Raw genomic sequence first — 21,078 nt, forward strand, 5'->3', positions numbered from 1 at the left:
TTTAACTTTCCCTCTTCCGCCATAAATTGAGCGGGTCTACGAGTACCAAGAAAAGAGTTATCAGTACGGGAACTATAGACAAAGGCGCGTCCATTCACACATTCCGATGGCGGAAAATCCCGAACGCACCGGACCCGGAGCCGGGAGCTGTGGCACAGACCGGCACCGCCTACCGCCCACCGGCGGCGGCTGCCGGGCGGTGGCGGGGGCGGTGGCGGAGGCGGCGCAGCGGCGGCGGCGGCGGCGGCGCGCCCGGCGCGGTGCGCGCCCATATAGGCAGGTGTGAGCGGCCGTCTCTGACCGAGGATGGGTGCGCGCCGTCTGCCCCTGGTGCTGGCGGTGTCGGCGGCGGCGGCCGTCAGTGCCGTGCTGCAGCCGCGGACCAGCTCAGGTGGGTGCCGACACCGTCCGACACACACCGACACCGTCCGACACACACACTAACACCGTCCGACACACACCGAGACCGTCCGACACACACAGACACGACACCGTCCGACACACACAACGACACACCTACATCCAGACACACACACTGCCGCGGTACTGCCGGACACTGCACTGACTGGAAGGGACGGACACTGCACTGACTGGAAGGGACGGACTCTGCACTGACTGGAAGGACGAACAACGGGACGTGGAGAACGATGTCCGCTGCCGCCCCTCCCTCGAAACATCCGCAGATTAGCACCCATAGACAATACGAAACCGACTTGGAGAGTGTTTTACCCCGAGAGGAGCAGGCTTTGATACGAGCACGGAACTGTCAGGTAATCTGTGCGTGTTGTCTGTGTCTGTGTGTGCGTGTAATCTACTTAATTCTGTGTGTGTGTGTGTTGATGGTACAACAGACATACAATCTGTGAGCGGGGTGATATCGTGAGGTAGAAAATTAATTAAATAAAAATGTTTAGAGCTCATATTATTCAAAGGACACCTAGTTGTTCGTAAACGTGACACTTCTTGAGATAAATTGTTGCATTGCTTAGATTCAAAGCTAAGCCTAAAAAAGTAACGATTGGTGTACCTAACCGTATGTACAACTGTATTATGTCCATGGCGGACATGCGTGCTTGGCACGACGAACAGCACGTTGATTAAGTGCACACTTTGCATAGGCAATTAAGTTCATACCTACACTTATTTTCAAACACTGCAATTTATGAAGATCACAAGCTGATCAACGTCTCCTTCACGACTTTGTAAGCGGCTCAGCAGTGTAGGCGGTAATTGCGTGGTCTGGCCATTTCATTTGGACATAGTTCAGGTAATGAATGGGTGCAGTATTGACACTGAACAATCGTGCACTCAGTACTCGATGAAAAGTCATTTGAAAGGCAAATAGCAAGTTTATAATATAAGTGCATACTTCTCTCGTCATAACAAAACAGTGCACTGAACATAAGTGTAGATAAATCAAGAAGGAGGCAGCATAGTGACACTCAAAGCTGTAAGAAATAGCTTCTTTTTGTATGCACAAAAATGAGACCGCGGTATTTGAAATCATTTTAGAACGTAAGGTGAACCCAGTTATAATATACAATGACAATCTGTCCGTCCGCGGTCCGTCCGTCCGGTATGTCAGCCTGCCTGCCTGTCTGTCTGTATAGGTCCGCCGGCCTTTCTGACCTTTTCACCGTCTCAGTGTGTCTCTCTCTCCCCCAAATAGAAAAATTGGTGCTTCTTTTTGACTGCGCTGACCTGACCTAGCCTGATATCGACCTGACACTTACTGAAAGACCACAAGATTTTACCCCGAACGTCAAATCCGGTTTTATATGTGCGATCAAAAGCGCAATCGGTGACAAAATTCAAACTTGTGACAATGACATGACCTGGTGACCTGACCTAAGGCCAGTCATTTTTTCACCTCACGTGCTGCACGCCCATAGCCTCGTTCGCAAATGTATTTATCTCTAACTCTATTTTGCCAGCTGTTTGCCAGCTGAAAGTTAGCAATTGTGACGTTGAAATTTGCTTTGCAAGAGTTTAAAAATCGGCCTGAGACGTTATAAGGTTGGCTAGATTTTTTTTTCTTGCTTCAGAAGATACCTAACTGAAAGTTTTGCGCATATAACTTCAAGCGTTCGAGAGCTACCGCAGATATTTGTCGGGGGGGGGGTGGAGGGGGAGAAAAACGCCTCCCGGGACTGCGCGGATAAACTGGAACCTAAAGACCACATGTGGATGTGGACCAGCCTTTTAATAAACACGCATTAACCAAGGTTAGAGACAACAGCACAGCTCTAACATTCTGATCTAAAGACACCAACTGACACATTCGCACTCGCTCGTAGCAAATGTCAGCACTCACTATCGCAGTGCTTTTCTGAATTCGATTTCGTTTTTCGATGACTGCATTGCTATTATCACTTCGTACAGAAAAGATACGTTGAAATCATATTCATTCTAGCAATGCAGTTCCATAGAGTGGGAGTACGCAACATAACAAAAATACGATATCCGTTTACATTTCAGTTTTCTTTTTCATTTGCAAGGTTATTGTGGGTAAAGGCGATGCACCCTGAAAAAGGGCGCCTGTACCCATAAAGCATTAGCACACTTACGCCATAGAAGGTGTGCCTAAGCTAAAACCCCTCCGACCGGCCCATCGGTACGTTGCAGTGCTTCTCAGCCGTGGCTGGTCGGACACCGGTCTGAGCCGGGCACAGGCACGGTCCCCATGGACCGAGGACCGGTCCCCATGGACCGAGGACCGGCCACCGAGGGCCGAGGACCGGCCACCATGGACCGAGGACCGGCCACCGAGGGCCGAGGACCGGTCCCGGTGGACCCGGAGGTGGCCGCGCCTTCTGGAGGTCCTGCGCACCCAGCGGCAATGGTCGCACCCTCCGGTGGGGTCCACCAGGCCGCTATACGCTCCAACGGGGGCCGTCCGACCGCTGCACCCTCCGCCGGGGTCCATCCGACCGCTCCACAGGCCACCGGCCATCCGAGAAAAGCGGCAGGTAAGACACCTATCTCGGAGACCCCATACGTTTTTCCCGGCAACTGCAATGTGATGGTGATGTATTTCATACTGCTAACATATTCACAACGTGCTGGGCGGTAGGCGCTCATTATATTTAATGGAATTTACCTATATTTTTTGGACCAAGATGCAACCAATACATGGAACGAATGAGGTAATCAAGCATGTCATAATGAAAACAAATATGACTTACGCCAAACAATAGAAGCAATGCGTTGCATTTGATAGCACAATCAATTGTTTCGGAAACCAATCTAATCTTTTGTTCACAGAGAGCGCGACTAATTTCGCGAGCAACGGTAAGACTATATGCCTACATATAAAGCCAAATGAAGCATAGGCACCCAACTTACCTATGTCTTCTGTTCAAGTTCCAATGCCCAGTGCCCATCTTGTTGCATGCTCAAGTATGATCAATGTTTAATGATGTGATTGTACATGGAATGCTTCACTTTTGTTAAAAACCTTTGTCTAAGCTATTGTTTTTTACTTTTGTTTTACTGAGAGGGTGTAACAGCATTGTTAACGCCATTGAGAGAAAATGCTTTTACCACTCACAGCTGAATGTCCTTTTTCTTTTCAGCGAAAGCAGCCAAACTTAGGAGCATCTGTAAGTACCAATGAGACTCGATCATGGTTTCACACTTGGCTCGAACTTACCTTTGACAAAGCGCCATCGCGCTGAAGTTATGGTAAAGACTGGAATGAAGTGGAATGTCAAATCAAATCCTCTGTCCTAATCCAAATCGAAAACTTATAGGGAATCATGAAGGAGGAGCTCAGCAAGATTGAATCAGCTCCCACAGAAAACAGACTTTAGAGGAACCTGTAAAAGGTGTGGCTGAACATCAGCGCCGATACTCTGGACATTTTGATCTATGGAATGCCAAAACGGATGAGGGAATGGGCAGGACAGGGCAGGGGATAAATCGGTACCTAAATAAACCATGATCCGGGGCTCTTTGTTTATTAATTATGGCGGCGAGCTGATGGAGGGGCAAATAATTTCCAGACACCCTGTATGTAGTCGTGTGGCTTCCTGAACCCGTGCCAGGGTGGTGGTCTAATCTTAACAGTCTGCGGCGGGGTGACGCGGCGTTTTTACGCCCCCACCCTAAATCGACACCTAAGCCACGCTGAAAAACTCTGTTAGAGACATTCAAAAGACAGTCAATCGTGACGAAAGTACTTGAGTCAATTTCTTAGGTCAGGTCACTATAGGACATCGAAGGTCACAGCTTCCCAACTTTGAGGTTGTTGGGCAAATCGGCTCATAACTCGTGACGTTCCAGAGTTAGAACATTGCATAAAAAGTATTTAATAGCTCTTTTACAGCTCGTTCTGTAAAGTGCACTCATATTTGACCAAAGGCTAACGTTTTATCTACAGAGGACAAAAACGGTCAAATTGACGTTTTTGTAGAAACAAATTTTGTGCAATATTTCTTTTTTACACAAATCATTACGGAGCGAGCGGAGCAAGCGAAGCCTTACGTATAATAGCAGAAATGTCTGAGTGTGAGCTGTCGGCCGGCCGGCCGTGGTCACGCTTTTGCGAAGTTTATATCTCCGCAACCACTGGACCAATTTACTTGTGGTAATTTTTATAGGATAGCTTCATTCCTTCTTTCATATACTGAACTATTACCGATGCATGTGGGTTACCCCTTATGCACGTAAAACGAAGAGGTATCAGCTTTGCAACAATTGCAATACCTTGGCAATTACTGGGCCGATTGCGCTGAAACGTGGAATTTAGGTAGGCACCCACCAGGCAATGCCTACCCATCCATGTGTCACGGATAGATAGATAGATAGATAGATAGATAGATAGATAGATAGATAGATAGAATAAATTTATTTCATTTATCAAGACACGTAAAAAACAAAGATAGCCAATTGGTGCAAAAACATTTTTGCTTAAATCGCAGCACCTCTCGGCTCTTAATGCTATCGCCCGAGTCGGATCACCTCACCACCGCCCGCACGCCCGCGCCGCTGACCCGCGTCCGACCGCTCCGGCTCCGGACGGCCCCAGGGGGCAGCCCCCCCCCAGTCCGGTAGGCTACCTGAAGTGTCCTGAATCAGATAAGAATTTTTGAAAGAGCTGGGCCACCACCTGATAGCCACCTCTCGCAGGATTGGGTCCATAATAAGAGAGAAAATCGGAGGAGTGGAGAACAGAAACGTTAATTTCGGGGTGCTCCTTGGGGGGGGGGGCTGGGGTTGGGGTGCTGCTGCACGTGCGCACGTGCAGGGGTCGTTACGGCTGAACCGATTGCGCTCAAATTTAGTACACGGTTGGGGACCGGTTAAAAGGTCGGATAGATCTACAGAGGGCAAAGACCGAGCCTCTTTATACCGAGCATATTGTGTAAGACCGCCTCTTTAGAGCCTCTTTATACCGAGCATATTTTAACTATATGCTCGGAAAGACCGAGCAAAGTTAAAATATTGATTGCTACCAGACTGATTGATTGCTGCCAGGTTTGCTACCAGGCTGATCACTGACAGTGTTCTTGTGTTCTCCCCGGGCTGCCCATAGATGGTGAGTACTGGGTGGGCAATGCAAGAAGCCATTCATAATCGCCTGAGCAACACCATGGAATAAATACCAGCTCCACTTACCTAATCGTATTTAGCAGACTATCATGCATTGGTGGTGGTTGTGCCTTCAATAGTTATTACGTAATGGAGTATCGGAGAAGCAAGTTGGAGTTCGTTAACATGTATTTGTAAGTCAAAGGCTTATTTTGACTTCTCGGCTAATCTATGTGTTTTTGAACAATGGATTTACACGATGATGACGCTTCATTACCGCCATGGTAGCATAATCGATGACAAATTCCCCCTCCACATGCCGCCAATGAAAGATGTGCGCGGTAAGTAACCTTATTTCGAATACAATGTGCAATGTTCAGAGCATACCCGCGATACAAAACAACTAGACTCGATACACAGAAGGGAGCTGAAAGTGAAAAGTATGTACAGAAAACAAGGCAAGGAAAGCAAGGCAATGTTATTGATTGACCTGGATTGCAAAGCAAAAAAGCATTAAAAGTGCCTGAAGCCTTCTGAACTGAACTGACTGATTGTAATATAATGTACCTACGCAAAATCTCACGACGCATTTCGTCAAAAAAAAAAAAACTACATCCACCCTGATAGGGAAATCATCATTAGCCATCATTAGTCATTACCACACATTGGCATATCACATGCCACCTCGCGTGCGCGTGGAAGCACGGGTCATGCAGATTACAGGAATGAATGAGCCAAACATGCTGATTATAATCACCTCCGAATACCTATAGGTACCCGAGCTCACAGAACATGTAACTTATACATTAACGCACCACAAATTTGCTAAAATGTGTACCTTATGCAACTTTGCTAGTACCAATATTGCATACTAAAAAAGAACTACTTTGAACACAAATTTTGATCCATTGCAAAAACCCACAAAAACTGTGGTCAAGATCAGTTGTTACTTATTGTGCGATATGTATTCAGAAACCATGACCCTATTGCGGTGAGAGCTTACATCTTCCAGTGTCTAAATGTATAAATTGGTATGTACAAAACAAACATTTGCATGTATAATTTGTAATGTAAAGAATAACGATGTACGAGTGGTGATATGCCACTGACAATGTTCCGCTGTTATACATGTCTAACCCGATGCAGTATCATCCGAGGGTAAGTATGATTCAGACACATTTAACTGGATGCTTATCATCATAAATCCGTCTAATGCACTATGGAGTAGCAGCATTCCATTAATCTGCGCCATGTTGGGGCCTTGGGCTAATTGGCGGACCCTAACACCTGTTGGGGGTCGGCTTTTTGCCCCCCCCCCTCAAGACCTCGGAACGTTACCAACCAATTTTGAAAATCCAAATGGCGTTCAATAGCCCCACCGGGAACTACCTTAAAATTGTTGACCTACGATGACGTCACAGGTCAGGTCAAAGGCCGCATTTTCACCGATTTTTACCGCCGTGCGCCTTCTAAGGAATGCGTTATGACATCGAGTAAAGGACATGCTATCGAAAATCATCGATGGAGCGTTGGTTGCTTAAAGAGGTCATTAATACCAGGTCAGGTCACAGAGGTCAGGTCACTAAGGGTCACAGTATGAACTCAACTAGGGTAGTGTGGGGTAATTTGAACATATTTTTACGTCTTCTCCGTTGTACCAAATTCCAGCTCAACCCTGCATGAAGAAAAACTGTTTCAGTAGCGCATGTGTCACTTGCTTTCACCATGCAAACCTCATTTTTGGACGAGCCGAGCATACCTTGAATAGCATAGCATCACTTCTCCACCAAGTCACGGTGTGTTCAAATTGCCCCACCGTGGGGTAATTTGAACATACTGCCTTTACCTGCCATAAAAACGATAGTCTCGCCAGTACCGATGTTGTTTGACCCATAAACGAATAGGCAGAGCAATTCTAAACATACCATCATTTGAAAAATCAACACAACAACAAAAATAAGAGTTGCAGAGTATCAATATCTGCACGCTGCATACCGGTCAGTTGACAGAATTCGCCTCTCTTCAATTAACAGAACGTCTGTAATCTCCGTTCGATAAAAACTCTACCAAACCTTACTTCATCTGTTATAGTGGTGCCAATCGGAACCTGGTCATTCGGAGTTCCGATTCTTTATAATGTCCAATTCGGAATTGATTGCACAAAGGTATAGTAGTCTGGACAACGTTGGACGATGGCCTGCCACACTTAAGCATTTTTATCAAGTAATCGTGCGTAGCATTGATTGGCGAATGGAAAGCTTGTTAAGCTCTAAATATAATGAACACTTTTCGGCTGGTAAAATTACATGATAAGCAACATAAATGACTGTTTTGAGTGTTTATAGCTACATAATTTTCGGACATATTTGGACAAATAGTTGACGTTGACTTTAACATTTTTGGACGGAAAATCAACGAAAATGCCGGACATTAGACGGATATAAGACGTAAATTTTCTAAAACTGGCAACACTTAGGTGCTACTGCTTTGGGTCCAAAATATTGGCAAAAAAACTGGGAGCGTTGTTTTTTTCGGAGCTATCCCTGTCTTCATTGAAATTCTCACACTATGTTCAAATTACCCCACGCTAAAAGTTATTTTGCCATTTTTGAAAACAGGGTTCAAAAGTAAATTTCTTGGATTAAAGGCACTGGTTAGGTCATTGTACAACAAAAGCCGTTGCGTATTAAGGCCTGGCTACACTATGCGTTTTCTGCGTGCGTTTTTTGCGGGTTTGCGTTTTTTGCGTAATATCGTTCTAGAAAAAAACTTTAAATAATATAAGTTTTACATTATTTAAACACCAAAGTTAATTTAAATCTTATATTAACAAAAGTTTATTATAAAAAACATCAAAATAATGTAATATCGTTTATTCTTCTAGAACGATATCACGCAAAACCCGCAATAACGCAAAAACGCACGCAGAAAACGCATAGTGTAGCCAGGCCTTTAGGCGCTAGCAATGCAAGATTTTGAGCTGCAATGAAGTTGCAATGACGTGTTGTTAGGCGTTTATCCTTGCGAAATTGATTTTTTACACTGTGCGTCAACATCTTCATTCCCTGAAACTTTAAACCCCGTTCATATGATAGCCCTTTTAGTTACGATAATTTCTCTCAATGGTCTTATTGTCATCCCACTTATGGATTTTCCGTAATTTTGTGTTATTCACACTATGTTCAAATTGCCCCACATGTTCAAATTACCCCACTCTACCCTATACTAGCCCGCGCACCGACGGGGGTCTGCGCCAACTTCGCACCGACGGGGGGGGGCGGATGACCGCCCCCCCCTGAGATCTCGAGAACGAAGCAAGATAGCGACAAGCGGTAAACGGCATCGGATACGCACGGCCAAGATCTACAATTTTTACAAAGGTCATTTTCAGGTCAGGCCAAAGATGACGTCACAGGGGTCGAAAAAGTCAAAATGGCGGCGCTAGATATGGAGAGAGTTTTTCTCGAATAACTTTCGAATTAGTCAAGATAGGAACAAACTAAGGGCATCATCGTGATCCTCTCGTCAATCCGCATCGAATGCTATATATGTTGACCTGGAAAGGTCAAGGTCAAAGGCTGACCTCAGGTCACGTGACCTCGAGGTCATCATGTATATCATTCGATGCGTCTTGACGAGCTGAACACAATGAGACCATCCACGCGTCTGTATCTTGTTCCTGTACGGAGTTATTGGCCAAAAACCTTTGGTGACCTTTGATGACGTCACATGACCTCACAGCTGCCCAACAGCAAAACAGACCTCAAGGTAGTGAAGGTTGATCGTATATGAAGTCATGTATGGTATATGGGGCCATTCCGACCCGTTTTAGTGGTAAAAACAGGGAGTTGATTTTTCCCCCATTGACTTATAACACTATGCAACAGTCATTTTGTTCCTGAGTAACGACCGATTTTTTGGACTCATTGGGTCCCATTATAACCGAAATGGGCATTTGTTTTGATCTGAAAATGCTTTTCCGGTTTTCAGAGACGATTTTCGATTTTTGGCCCCGAAATTCGGTTTTTGGCCCACTGTGTCCGGTGTAATTGAGTAATCGACTCGCGGTAACTTTCATCGCCCTTCCTATGCCACAAGCTTTCGAATGATATCCGGTTTTGCATATTTGCGTGTAAAAATAACGTCATAAATCTATGTTAAAGTAAGAAAATATTGAAATTTTGTAAAAATTTGACATTTTTTTCGATTTCATTTCAAAATAGAGAAAAAACTAAAAGCCCTATCCAAATTCTGAGCCCAGTTCCTTGAAGAGCATTCAATTTCCGTTCGGAAGGTACTATTTTAGTGCATTTTATCGGTTTACTGTGGCGTCCAGATTGAGTCACTTGAAAAACGGGCCCCCAACAGATCAAGATTCTGAGCGACAGGACTGCTCAAAAGTAAGTTCCTGCGTGTGACCCGAGGTCACAAGGGGTCAACAAAATGACCTCAGTTGACCCCTCGTTGATCCTATGGCGTTAACATACGTTATCAGGTTAATGCTATGTGATATGACTTAGGATATGTGTTTAGGTTAACTCAATCTGGACGCCACAGGAATCCGATAAAATGCACTAAAAAGGTACCTTCCGAACGGAAATTGAATGCTCTTCAAGGAACTGGGCTCAGAATTTGGATGGGGCCTTTAGTTTTTCCTCTATTTTGAAATGAAATCGAAAAAATGTCAAATTTTTACAAAATTTCAACATTTTCTTACTTTAACATAGATTTATGACGTTATTTTTGCACGCAAATATGCAAAACCAGATATCATTCGAAAGCCTGTGGCATAGGAAAGGCGATGAAAGTTACCGCGAGTCGATTACTCAATTACATCGGACACGGTGGGCCAAAAACCGAATTTCGGGGCCAAAAATCGAAAATCGTCTCTGAAAACCGGAAAAGCATTTTCAGATCAAAACTAATGCCCATTTCGGTTATAATAGGACCCAATGAATAAGAAAAATTCGGTCGCTTTCCAGGAACAGAAAATTTTTCATTTTTTGTTGCATAGTGTAATGGGGAGGTCGCGAAATTGACCTGACCTTAGGTCACCGATATCAAAATTCCGAGATATACAAATTGTAGCTACTAATGACCTTATAATATCCTGCGACTTTCAAAGGCCTCCGACATCTACTGTAGCTCTGGCACGGTGACAAAGTTGCAAAAAAGTGACTTGAGGTTGGGTCATTCAAAGTGACCTGGTGACCTGACCTTAAAAGGTAGGAGGTTCAAACTTGCACACCATGTGTAAAATTGATGAGGTTATAGTCATACCAAATTTCGTGGCGCTACGCGCCGCGGTTTTCCCGCTATTCGCGAAAAACCTCAGGGGGGGGCGGATATCCGCCCCCCCCGTCGGTGCGAGGGCTAGGGTCGTGTGATACATGTTTTATGGCCAATTTTACATTTCAAATCCAATGGTGTGTGACGGGTTAGAAGACCATTGGGACCGGTTTAGGTTGCGTTCTGGTGGAGGTCAGGTCAACATCAGGTCAAAAAGGTCAAATTTCAAAGTTCATATTTTTGCACAAAAAGGTTATCTATTCGATGCAGCTCATCACGGGGAATCCAATGGTGGTCTTCGTTTTACTCTTCATGGTCTAAAACGGCAAAAAAAGTTTGCAAATTTTTCGTCATAAATTTTGAGTAATTTAAACTTTGCAAAAAGCAAAAAATGGAGCTATCGAGCTAGGTTTCGCATGACAAACGCAAGCTTGGGTTTCTATAACATATATTTCGGTGTTCCAAAATTTTGGAATTGTTTGGTATTTTGGGGTATTATATAAAAAGCACTTCTGAGTATTGGAGGGCCAAAGCCAAAATTTTCAAAAATCCGAGAAAGCAGTTTTGTAGCCCTGTTAATTTTACAGCTTTTACTTGCAATATCAGTGTGTAGTGGCAGTGGCAGTAATTAGTGTGCAGTGACCAGGGTGGCAGATACAGGGTAGATTAGGTATAAAAACGTTTATTTCACATTAGTAACGTTTCGATGTCCTCTCCAATCCGCTCGGGGCTGCTGGCCGTCCCTAGAACTGCTCTCCAATGAGAGACGCCGCTTCGGCACAAAGCTCAGCCGAGAGGGTGGCTTATTCATGCAGCTGGGCAGCTTTTTCCGCTTTTGACCGCTGAGGAGCGCACGTACACCGGACCTCCGGAACTTATGTTTATTCACTTCCCGGGCAGGACCACTCCAAAGTTTCCTCCACCACCTTCGTCCGACGCCTTGGGCAGGAGCGAATGTCTTCACATTTTTATTGGCATACAGAGAACGGCCGCAGGCGCGGAGGCCGCTCCGTATCTCACAGTCGTGAGGGAGGGAGAGCGAGGAATGGAGGGGAGGGGAGGCAGAGGGAGGAGCAGGCCCGCCGTGCTGTCTGACCCGTGCGTCTCCCTGCCGACAAGGCTGACACGCCGCCGTCTCTGCCGACAGAACTGCTTGGCCGAGGTAAGGGCACGGAGGAGCCGGCCGGCCCAGCAGTTCGGCAGACCGCAGCCGCCGCAGGTTTGACGCTCCGTCTGTGGTGGAGCCCACCGGCATGTCCCGGCGCACCGTGTCACTGGCATGTGGCGGCACCAGTCCCGGCACCGCCGTCACCACCGTGTCACCACCCCGGGACCCTGGCACCGCCGTGTCACCACACCGGCACCTCAGTGCAGCGGCAGCACCCCGCATCTGACCGTGGTCACAGTCACACCCCTGCACTGGCGTAGTTGGCACAGCCGGACAATAGACAGTAGAATACCGCCCTGTCACTAGCTGGCATGCAGCGTCACGACTTTATCACTGTCACCAGTCAAGGTCTGTCACCTGGTCCTGTCACACTGTCACTCTCACCGTCTGACCGTTCCAGCTAAAAACGGCCTGAACGCCAGATAGTAGAGCAGTCCGCATGAGACTCAGCTTTACCTCCGTGCATGGTAGGTATCAAACACTGGCCGGTACGTCGAAACGCCCGAGATGTCTTCTAGCTGTGCACGTAAACGGGATTATTCTATTCGGTAGTCGTTTATCATGATAATGTTTGAATGTCAGTGTTTGAATGTTTTGGTTTATCAAAATTAAAGGCATATGTCTGCGTACTTGAATGAAAAACATTAATTACCTGGACGAATGCAGACCATACACTTGGACTGGTGACGGTGTGAATAAGATCACGAGCATGGACTGATGACAGAGTGAATGAGATAACGAGCGACCACATGTTACAATTCTGCAAAATTGTCGGGGATCTCAAATTCGTTTTTCAATAGAACACACAATTCTAACGAATAGTTGTTTAACCACTGAACAGAAACAATTGGTTACACAAGTAGGTACACACTACACAGACTTCCCCAAGGAAATATATAATGCATTAAAAATGCCATTCAACGTTCAAAACACCATCCAACGTGGATTCATTCAAGAAATATTGGAACTGACACAGTTATAATATAGGTTTGAATAGACGTCTTGCCACTGCCCCACCAAATCGATGGCATTTTAATTAATGCCCACCTTCGGTACGTTTGAAATAATTCGTCCAACCAAAAGAACGCGAGCCTCCAAGTAACCCACAGTTGTGGCTGAGCACGCAACCGAGCACTAAGGCACACAAGCACACACTCCTAGCGCATCTAATGGAACTTCGATGGGCTGCTGAACTTCTTTAAGGCGCACTTTATTATAGGACTTCGGATGTCATTACTTTCAAAGAATGTCGCTAACGAATAAAAGAGCCAAGCGATACATTGTCCTACCTTAACTCGGCGTATATGAGACAGCGGCACAACGCTCGCAGCCCATAAAGCCAGTTCGATCACACCTGGAAACATATAGCAATAATCACATCAAACGTTTGCGACGTCCATTGAAGGCTCCTCTCAGACTGCAGCATTTACCTCTCCCATTCACCGCCGTGACGTCACAATGACGTCACATGGTGCTGCCCGTCTCTATCACCTCACCCCTCGCCCCGGTCGGCGTAGATTCTAACAATGTAGATGCTCGCTCGTATGCTGTGAGTCTGTTACGCTCACCGGCGGACGCGTGCCGCAGTCTCGGACTCGACGGCAGCAGTACGCGGCTGAGCAGCTGCGACAGCGGGCCTTCAGCGGCCAGCTGGTCGACACGGGCGCGCACACACCGCCGCCGCCACAACGCGAGGCAGGGAGCCAGTGGCCGGACAGCGAACCACCGCCGCACCGCACAGGTGAGGGCCAGCGGCCGGACCGCGACCCGCAGTTACACTCAACAGGTGAGGGTCACTGGCCAGCGGCCGGATCGCGGCCCGCAGTTACAACCAACAGGTGAGGGCCAGCGGCCGGCCCGCGGCCCGCAGTGACACCCAACAAGTGAGGGCCAGCGGCCGGACCGCGGCCCGCAGTTACACCCAACAGGTGAGGGTCAGCGGCCGACGCAGTTACACGGCACAGGTGAGGGCCAGTGGCCGCCGAAAGGTTCACAGCCGTCTCCAGGCCGACTACAGATCGCATCAGAGTGCATCGTGCCAATGATGAACCGATCAAGAGCATTCTACCAACTGCAAAGTAATATTCTCGCCAATGCGCGGAGAACATTTCCTGAATAGCAGCCTATTCCGACACCCTCGCGATATACATCAAGCATCGCCAGTCAATGCAGCAACTACTCCGTTCAACACTGTCGACTACATGGTTTACAGTGCAGCGGTCACTGGTAGGACTGATCTGTGGTCGCATGTGATAAGTTCACTAAGCTTCTTTTGATTCCCAACAATGCACAATGCAACTTAATGCCAGCGTGTGAACCGTTCGTAACTCAGTAGATGATCTCTGACGGATTAAGTATCGCTTTCCAATTCACTTCCCCGATGGCTGAAGCCTTTAGGTGGCTGCCCTGGCCTATGGTCTGGCGCTGTGGTCCATGCCCCCTGGTCAGTGCCCTGACGGAGCCGCGCCGTTGCAGTGAGCGTGTGGCTGTCGCCGCCGGACCAGCCGGAGCGGAGGCAGATGTGGCAGTGCCGCTCCGTAGACCCGGAGCCCGACACCCTCTCAGGCCGCGCGCTGACACACCAGGCCGGCGGCCAGCACGCCGAAACGTTACAAGGTACGTGCCCCGAGAGCGGGCGTCCGAAAACAGCGCCATAACGACAGGCAGCAGTCGCCGCCGCCGGTTACTAGCCCGCCCGGTCACCCGCCGACTCCTGTACTGACCGAGACCTGACCCGGACACGGGCTGACTGCAGAGCACCGCTCCCCCGGGACCTGTCCCCGAGCGACTCCCCCGGGGGCGCAGGTCAGGTCAGCCGGAAGCCAGCCGAGCACCGAGACCCCTGGCAATGGGCGGACGAGAATGTCAAATCGTGTCAACGGCCGCCGACCGCCGAGACCGAGTCTCGACAGTGACCCCGGCGGTCAGAGCTCCGAGCTGAGCCATCAGGCAGTCCAGGGGCCCAGAGATGGGACCCGTCCGAAAGTCCCGCTCACTAAGACAAGATCGACCGGGAAATGATAATCATGCGGCTCCCAAAGGCACAAGGCGTTTGGGAGCCCACTCCACTCCACAATGACACAATAAACACACCTGAGAATGTCGATACTTCTAGCATCTCCAGCAGCGACTTGGCGCCAACATTTTGACTTCGGTGAGCGTAAGTGTGCAGTCTTATGGTGCTCAAAATGGTTCCACAGTTCAGCAAGTCTATAAAGTATCAATTTCCGGGACACACATGCTGAGTACTGAATTCGCAATTCTTGCAGCCACCTTAATTTACACATGAACATTGAACAGCTTACAGCGATTCTGGGCACAATTCTTCCACCAGCGGCATATCGGCAATAGCTGAGCCAACATTGGCATGTTGTTTTCAAAATATTAATGAAATAGAAAATGAAATATCTGACATCGAGGTCAATTCATACTTGGCCCAATTTCCCTAGTGTAGTATTATCTATGCCGTGCCGATATACATTTCATGGGGTCCAGTCATAAAGAAGACGGGATACACCTAGACAGTATGCTCAGATGACTATAGCCAGGAAGAGGAGGTAGTCGTAAGAGCGCCACACGTGCTCGTGCTCGTGCCGCGGTGTATCTGTTACCGATTGTCGCCTCTCTGTCGACAGAGAGACTGCTCGACGAACTGGCCCAGAGGACCGGACAGGCCGACCTGGACGGCACCGCGCCGCAGCGGCTGTTGGATGAGCTGGCCCCGCGGACTGGACGCGCCGGCCTCGACCGCGGCCAGGTCGAGACGCTGCTCGACCCCGCTCAAAGATGAGCCTCAGGCACCACGACCCCCGACCCGACCCGACCTGTCCCGGCCGAGCGCCGGCGCGGCGGCTGGCGACGGTCACCGCTCGCCGTCAGCCGTGCCTCGCAGTGCAAACGCCAGCTCCCTCAGTGGCCCGGCCGCCGCGCGGGGAATAGACACATGTTATATGGAGGCGACTGCATCCACCTGTTCTTTACTCACTGTAACTACACTGTGAGGGGAAAACAAACGCCCTTATGCATCCCATGACATACCGCATGACTAGTGCTTGAATGAGATCAGCATCTATCCAATAAAACTGTGTGGACATTGTTATAAAAATTGCTGGATCAGTGACACTTTCTTTAACGACACTTGCACAAGCCCACTTAGCGAGTGAGCACCAAACGAATGAGCGAGTGGCGAGTGACAAGCTTGATATAACCTAATGTAAAAAGGCATCGGACTATCAGTGGGCAAGGCCTTTTTACTTGAACTTACGTAAGTTCAAGGCTTATTTAGACATGTCAACACACATCACCTGAAGCATCCTATTATCACTGACGATGGATTAAGAGACTCATATTATTGATAAACGATTAACAAATTGACAACTCAAGGTCCACATTTCCATTAATCATCGCTCATATCCGCTCAAAGCTAAGCATGGAGCTCGCGAAAGTCATGATCCCGATAGGTAACACAAGATAGTAAAACCGTTTGCGCATTCAGAAGCCGAGAGAGGCAGATATGGCGACACGTTTTTTTTTTTTGCATTTAGTCTTGTGTATTGTGGGAAAACTATTTCTAATCGTGACGAACATGCAGAATAACAGCCCATTGGCCATCATAGACAAAAGGTAGAGATATTTGCAGGGCTGAGCGCACAGAGAGAACAATTAATACTTGATTGATATGTAACAACACAACAAATTGAAATGCTCACTATGCAGGTCACGCTGTCTCCATAATTACTTCAGCTCTCGACTCTCGAACGCGTCCCGAGCCCTGGGAGCGCCCCGCCATCGGTGACGTCACCCCCGAGTGGCTGGCGGTGTGGATGACGTCACCGGTGGGCCGGGCGGGGTGCCGTCACATGCCGGCCGGTGTGGTCCCGAGCCCCGGCCGGCACCGACCCAACGTGGAGCACCCGTCCCGGCCGCGGCCCGAGCCTGGCCAGTCACTGACACCGAACAGGCCCATCCGGACCCCACCCTGCTTACCTGTCCCGAAGGACCCAACGTATGCCCCGACTGATCTCCACCTCCTACTGGGTTGACACGGGACCCTTGCGGGCTGCGGCAGACCTGCACTTCCAGGCGGAAAGACCCGCTGTCCTTCGGACTGCTGCTCACTGGAATCTTTGGGTCCTTGTCCTGGAACTCAGGGAGGGACCCGGAGAGTCGTTGCCTCCCCGACCCCTACTCCGGAGTCCGGGATGGCGGGCGACTCGCCCAGCCTCTCCCGGACAGTGTACATAATATCAGCGCGCGGCGCGTGGCTCGCTCGGTTCTCCGCTGTGAGGAGGCAGCGCTGCTCTCGACTTGTTCTTGTTCTTGATTCGCCGTTTTGTGCGCGTCTTGGTGTGAACGTGAAATACATGTATGCATAGCGTATCGCTAGATACGGCTGTCGTGTGAACCGCGAGCCCGGGCCAGAACAGAACCAAAGCGAGCCACGGCCGGAACAAAATCGGAAAGAGCCAGGGCTGGTGCAGAACCACAACCAAACGTAATCAGCACAATACCTTAGCTAGCCATGGGCAAAACAGACAAAATCAGATAGAACCAGAGTCAGAGCGGAACCGGAACGAGCCCGAGTGAAAAAGGACCGAAACGAAACGAAATCAGAGAAGAACCGGAACGAGACATAGTCCGAGCAGAACCAAAACGAGCCAGGGCTAGAAACAAATAATGTAGAGCCAGAGTCACAACACGGTCAGAAAAAAGATAGATTCGGGGTCAAAACAATGTGATCAGAACATGACAGCAGGGCTCTAACTGTCTTTACGACGATGACGGGGCGCGGGACAGGACCAGGACGAAGCCCAGGTTCAGGAGCTACCTGCACGATCGGAGACAGGTGGTGACCGGCGGCTCCTCCGATCCCCTCCCGCTGACCCATGGCGTGGCCCAGGGGTCCATCCTCGGCCCAATCCTCTTCCTCATCCTCATCAACGACCTTCCCTGTTTTCTCACCCATGGTCGACTCCTCTCCTACGCAGACGACACCCAACTCCTCGACCACTCACTTCCAACAACCTCAGACCTCTCTCAGCTCAGATGTCGTGTCGAGCAGTCAATCTTCGATCTCCAGCTGTGGTTCCAGGCCAACAGTCTAAAAATGAACCAAAACAAAACCTTTATCACTCTCATCGGAACCCAGCAAACTCTAAAAAAGACCGAGTCATTCTACGTCTCACTCTCCGGTAACGACATTCGGCCAAGTCAGACCGTCAAAATTTTGGGTGTGCTGCTCGACCGACACCTGACGTGGGATCCCCACATAACCATGGTTGTGCGTCGCTGCAACTCCATCCTCGCATCCCTCCACAAAATCCGGCACCACCTCACACCTGACGTCCTTAAACTCCTAGTCCAAGCCCACGTGTTCCCACACATTCAGTATTGCCTGTCCGTCTGGGGAGGAGCCGCCAAGTGTCAAATGCAGCGCGTCCAAAAGACGATGAACTTCGCCGCCAGACTTGTGACCGGGACGCGACGGTCCGAGCATATATCGCCGGCGTTGGAGTCGCTTGGTTGGGAGAGGGTGGATGTGATGCTGCGCCGCCATGATCATGTTCACGTCCAGAGAGCCCTGTATAATGACCAATGTCCCCCAGCGATGTCGGCCATGTTCACCCGCCGGGCCGAAGTGTCGTCACGTGACACTCGCGCGGTAGCAGCCGGGAAGTTGCAGCTCCCGAAGTGGCGGCTCGCAAGAACTCAGCGGGAGTTTGCATATAGAGCGGCAGCATCGTGGAATGCGAAGGACACCGCCACAGGCACCTGATTTTATAATGTCAACCTGCTGATGTCAACTTCCTACATGCGGATGATGCGTTCGCGAGTGTTTTAATGTAATCGTCGATGTGTTTTAACGTAGCTTTTGCCATTGTATCAGTATCATATATTTTTAACTGGGTCTCATTTAGCTCTTATGTCACCATGTCACATTCCTGACCGGATTCTTAATACCCACCCCGTGGAAGAATTCTAATAAATGACTTTGACTTTGACTTTGACAGGTGGCGGCGGGCCGGTGCGAGGGCAGGAGGAGTCAGTCGCCCACAGCTGTCCCGTTCGGTGGGCAGCTTCAGCGGGGGGCCGAGCTCGGAACAGCAGGCGATTGGTGCGGTCCCCACGGAGCAATACGCCCACACATCTCCCGCCAGAGTGAACGCACCACTCGGAATGGATTCGGTGCGCAAACACGCACCCAACGCTTCGAGCTTTCGCTCGACCAAATAGTCCACTTCACGGGAACACAGCTTTAGCACATCACGGCGTTACTAAGAAGAAGGAGCAACTAAACAAGTGCGTACAATGTCCGTCCTCAATGCAGTTTGAACTAACAATCAGAAAGGCATAAAACGTCAAAGAGCACAATGTAAACGAATATCTCAAAATTTAAGCTTGAATGGCTACGACGTAGTCCTCGTACGATGCATACTCAACACTCACTATTTGTCAACATGCGCCCGTGCGGCCGCCTGGCGGCGCGTCCCTCGGGCTTAGAGTGCCCGGAGTGAGACTCAGAGAGGTGTCCAGTTCACACAGCCCGTGACTGGCGCGGCAGTATGAAGTCCCTGGAGCCGAGGCCAGTCGCCAGCCAGGCCACCTCGTCAGCGGCCGGCAGCACTGCCGTCGCCGTCCACTGGCCAGGCTGGACACCCGTGTACGCATGCCATTCAGAAACAATCCACTGAGCCAGTGGCGGTGTGGATAGCTGATATGACCGACATTTGCACTACTCACCATCAGTGGTAATGAAATCCAGGTAGCCCAAGTGAGACGGTGTAACCATAACTATTCAAGGCATGTTTGAAGGAATAGTCCTTAATCTAAGAATAAGCCAAAGGTAGGTAAAGTTAGTTTAATAGGACACAGCCTGTTCCTAATTCATCATCACAGGTTATTGGACAGGGCCTGCCCCGTATTTGGTATCCTAGAATAGTTGTCGGTCCATGTCAACTGGATTGCACCAGTCGAGTCGCGACAATCTTTAACGTTCATCGACCAGCTGGAACATGTCAGCTCGTACTTACCTGACTGAAACGTTGGACATCCGACCAGCCTTGGACATCGGACACCACCAGGGAACGACAAAGTGACTTCAATAATCCACACACACTGCGAGAGCTGCACCGCTCAGCAGCTGCGCATTGGTGCGCTCACTGATTACCGGTGTTGATTCCTGATCACGGGCCGGTTCGAGATGGCGCACTAGGAGGCTAGTAAGACTAGGTGGCGAAATGACACTTTAACCCGGCAGTTGCTGGGGTATTTCGCCACCCACCGTTTGCTGGGGGGGGGGGGGGCGTTAAACGCCCCCAGCCGATAACTCGAGAACCAATAGGCGCAGCGAAACGCACGAGGCGGCAAACGAAAGAACGCGACGAGACGCTTCAGATGAGTACTTTTAAGTTGAACTTTGAGGTTACAGGTCAGGTCAAGGTCAGGTCAAACACCTGAAATCGGGCTTTCAGTAGCATGAACTTCAGAACTTCGCAGTGGGCGCCTCTCGTCATAAACTCTGTCAAAACGGTGCACAATCCATCATATAAGGCCTACAAGAGTGTCAGCTCCATGAAGGGGTCAGTCAAGCATAGGTCAGGGTCAAGGTCAGGTCAACCGGGTAGGCACATATCCCCGAAAATCAAAACTGATATTCGCAGCCTGTGACACATGTTTTATGGGTAATTTGGGGCGTAGAACACGATGGTGACATTCCTTTTATCATACGTGCACGTGTTTGGCTCAAAAAGTTCAATTTAAGAAATGCATGTATCATGGTCGTGAAGTAGTCACGAGAAATTGCCAAGATTCAGTTCAAGATTTTGGAAAATGCGGAACGATAATCAATAATCGAAGATAGCCATCAGGGGGTGACACCGTAATGCTGTGCCATAGGCCGATGTTGTAGCCAGCTGATGAGCAGGAATGACGTCATCGGCCCATGATAGCCCTGACCAATGTGATCCAACCCATTGCGACTTAACCCGGCACCGCCTGGGCTATTTCCGTACCCACGACAGCCTGGGGGGGGGGGGTCGGATCCCACCCCCCCTGTTATCTCGAGAACCAATGGTCGTATCGAGCCCCGC

The 21,078-nt window shown here is 49.1% G+C and overlaps 1 protein-coding gene across 1 annotated transcript; it reads left to right on the forward strand.

Moving 5' to 3' along the window:
- The first annotated feature begins 2,930 nt into the window (after positions 1-2,930).
- On the forward strand, positions 2,931-17,376 carry LOC122390020. The gene is made up of 10 exons (XM_043382584.1): positions 2,931-2,969; positions 3,265-3,291; positions 3,576-3,602; positions 5,537-5,539; positions 5,865-5,873; positions 6,679-6,690; positions 11,969-12,040; positions 13,577-13,730; positions 14,465-14,605; positions 15,625-17,376. The coding sequence occupies exons 4-10, from the start codon at positions 5,537-5,539 to the stop codon at positions 15,777-15,779; spliced, it is 546 nt and encodes a 181-aa protein (XP_043238519.1). The 5' UTR covers positions 2,931-2,969; positions 3,265-3,291; positions 3,576-3,602; the 3' UTR covers positions 15,780-17,376.
- The last annotated feature ends 3,702 nt before the right edge of the window (positions 17,377-21,078 follow it).

The sequence above is a fragment of the Amphibalanus amphitrite genome, unplaced genomic scaffold (assembly GCF_019059575.1).
Source record: "Amphibalanus amphitrite isolate SeventyFive unplaced genomic scaffold, NRLGWU_Aamphi_draft 000379F_arrow, whole genome shotgun sequence".
Classification (NCBI taxonomy): domain Eukaryota; kingdom Metazoa; phylum Arthropoda; class Thecostraca; order Balanomorpha; family Balanidae; genus Amphibalanus; species Amphibalanus amphitrite.

What these genes read in the sequence shown, in the direction of transcription:
- LOC122390020 (XM_043382584.1), top strand. An exon ending in GCAGACCGCAGCCGCCGCAG is followed by an intron (nt 12,041 to 13,576) that starts GTTTGACGCTCC and finishes CGCGTGCCGCAG; the next exon opens with TCTCGGACTCGACGGCAGCA. An exon ending in ACCACCGCCGCACCGCACAG is followed by an intron (nt 13,731 to 14,464) that starts GTGAGGGCCAGC and finishes GCGCCGTTGCAG; the next exon opens with TGAGCGTGTGGCTGTCGCCG.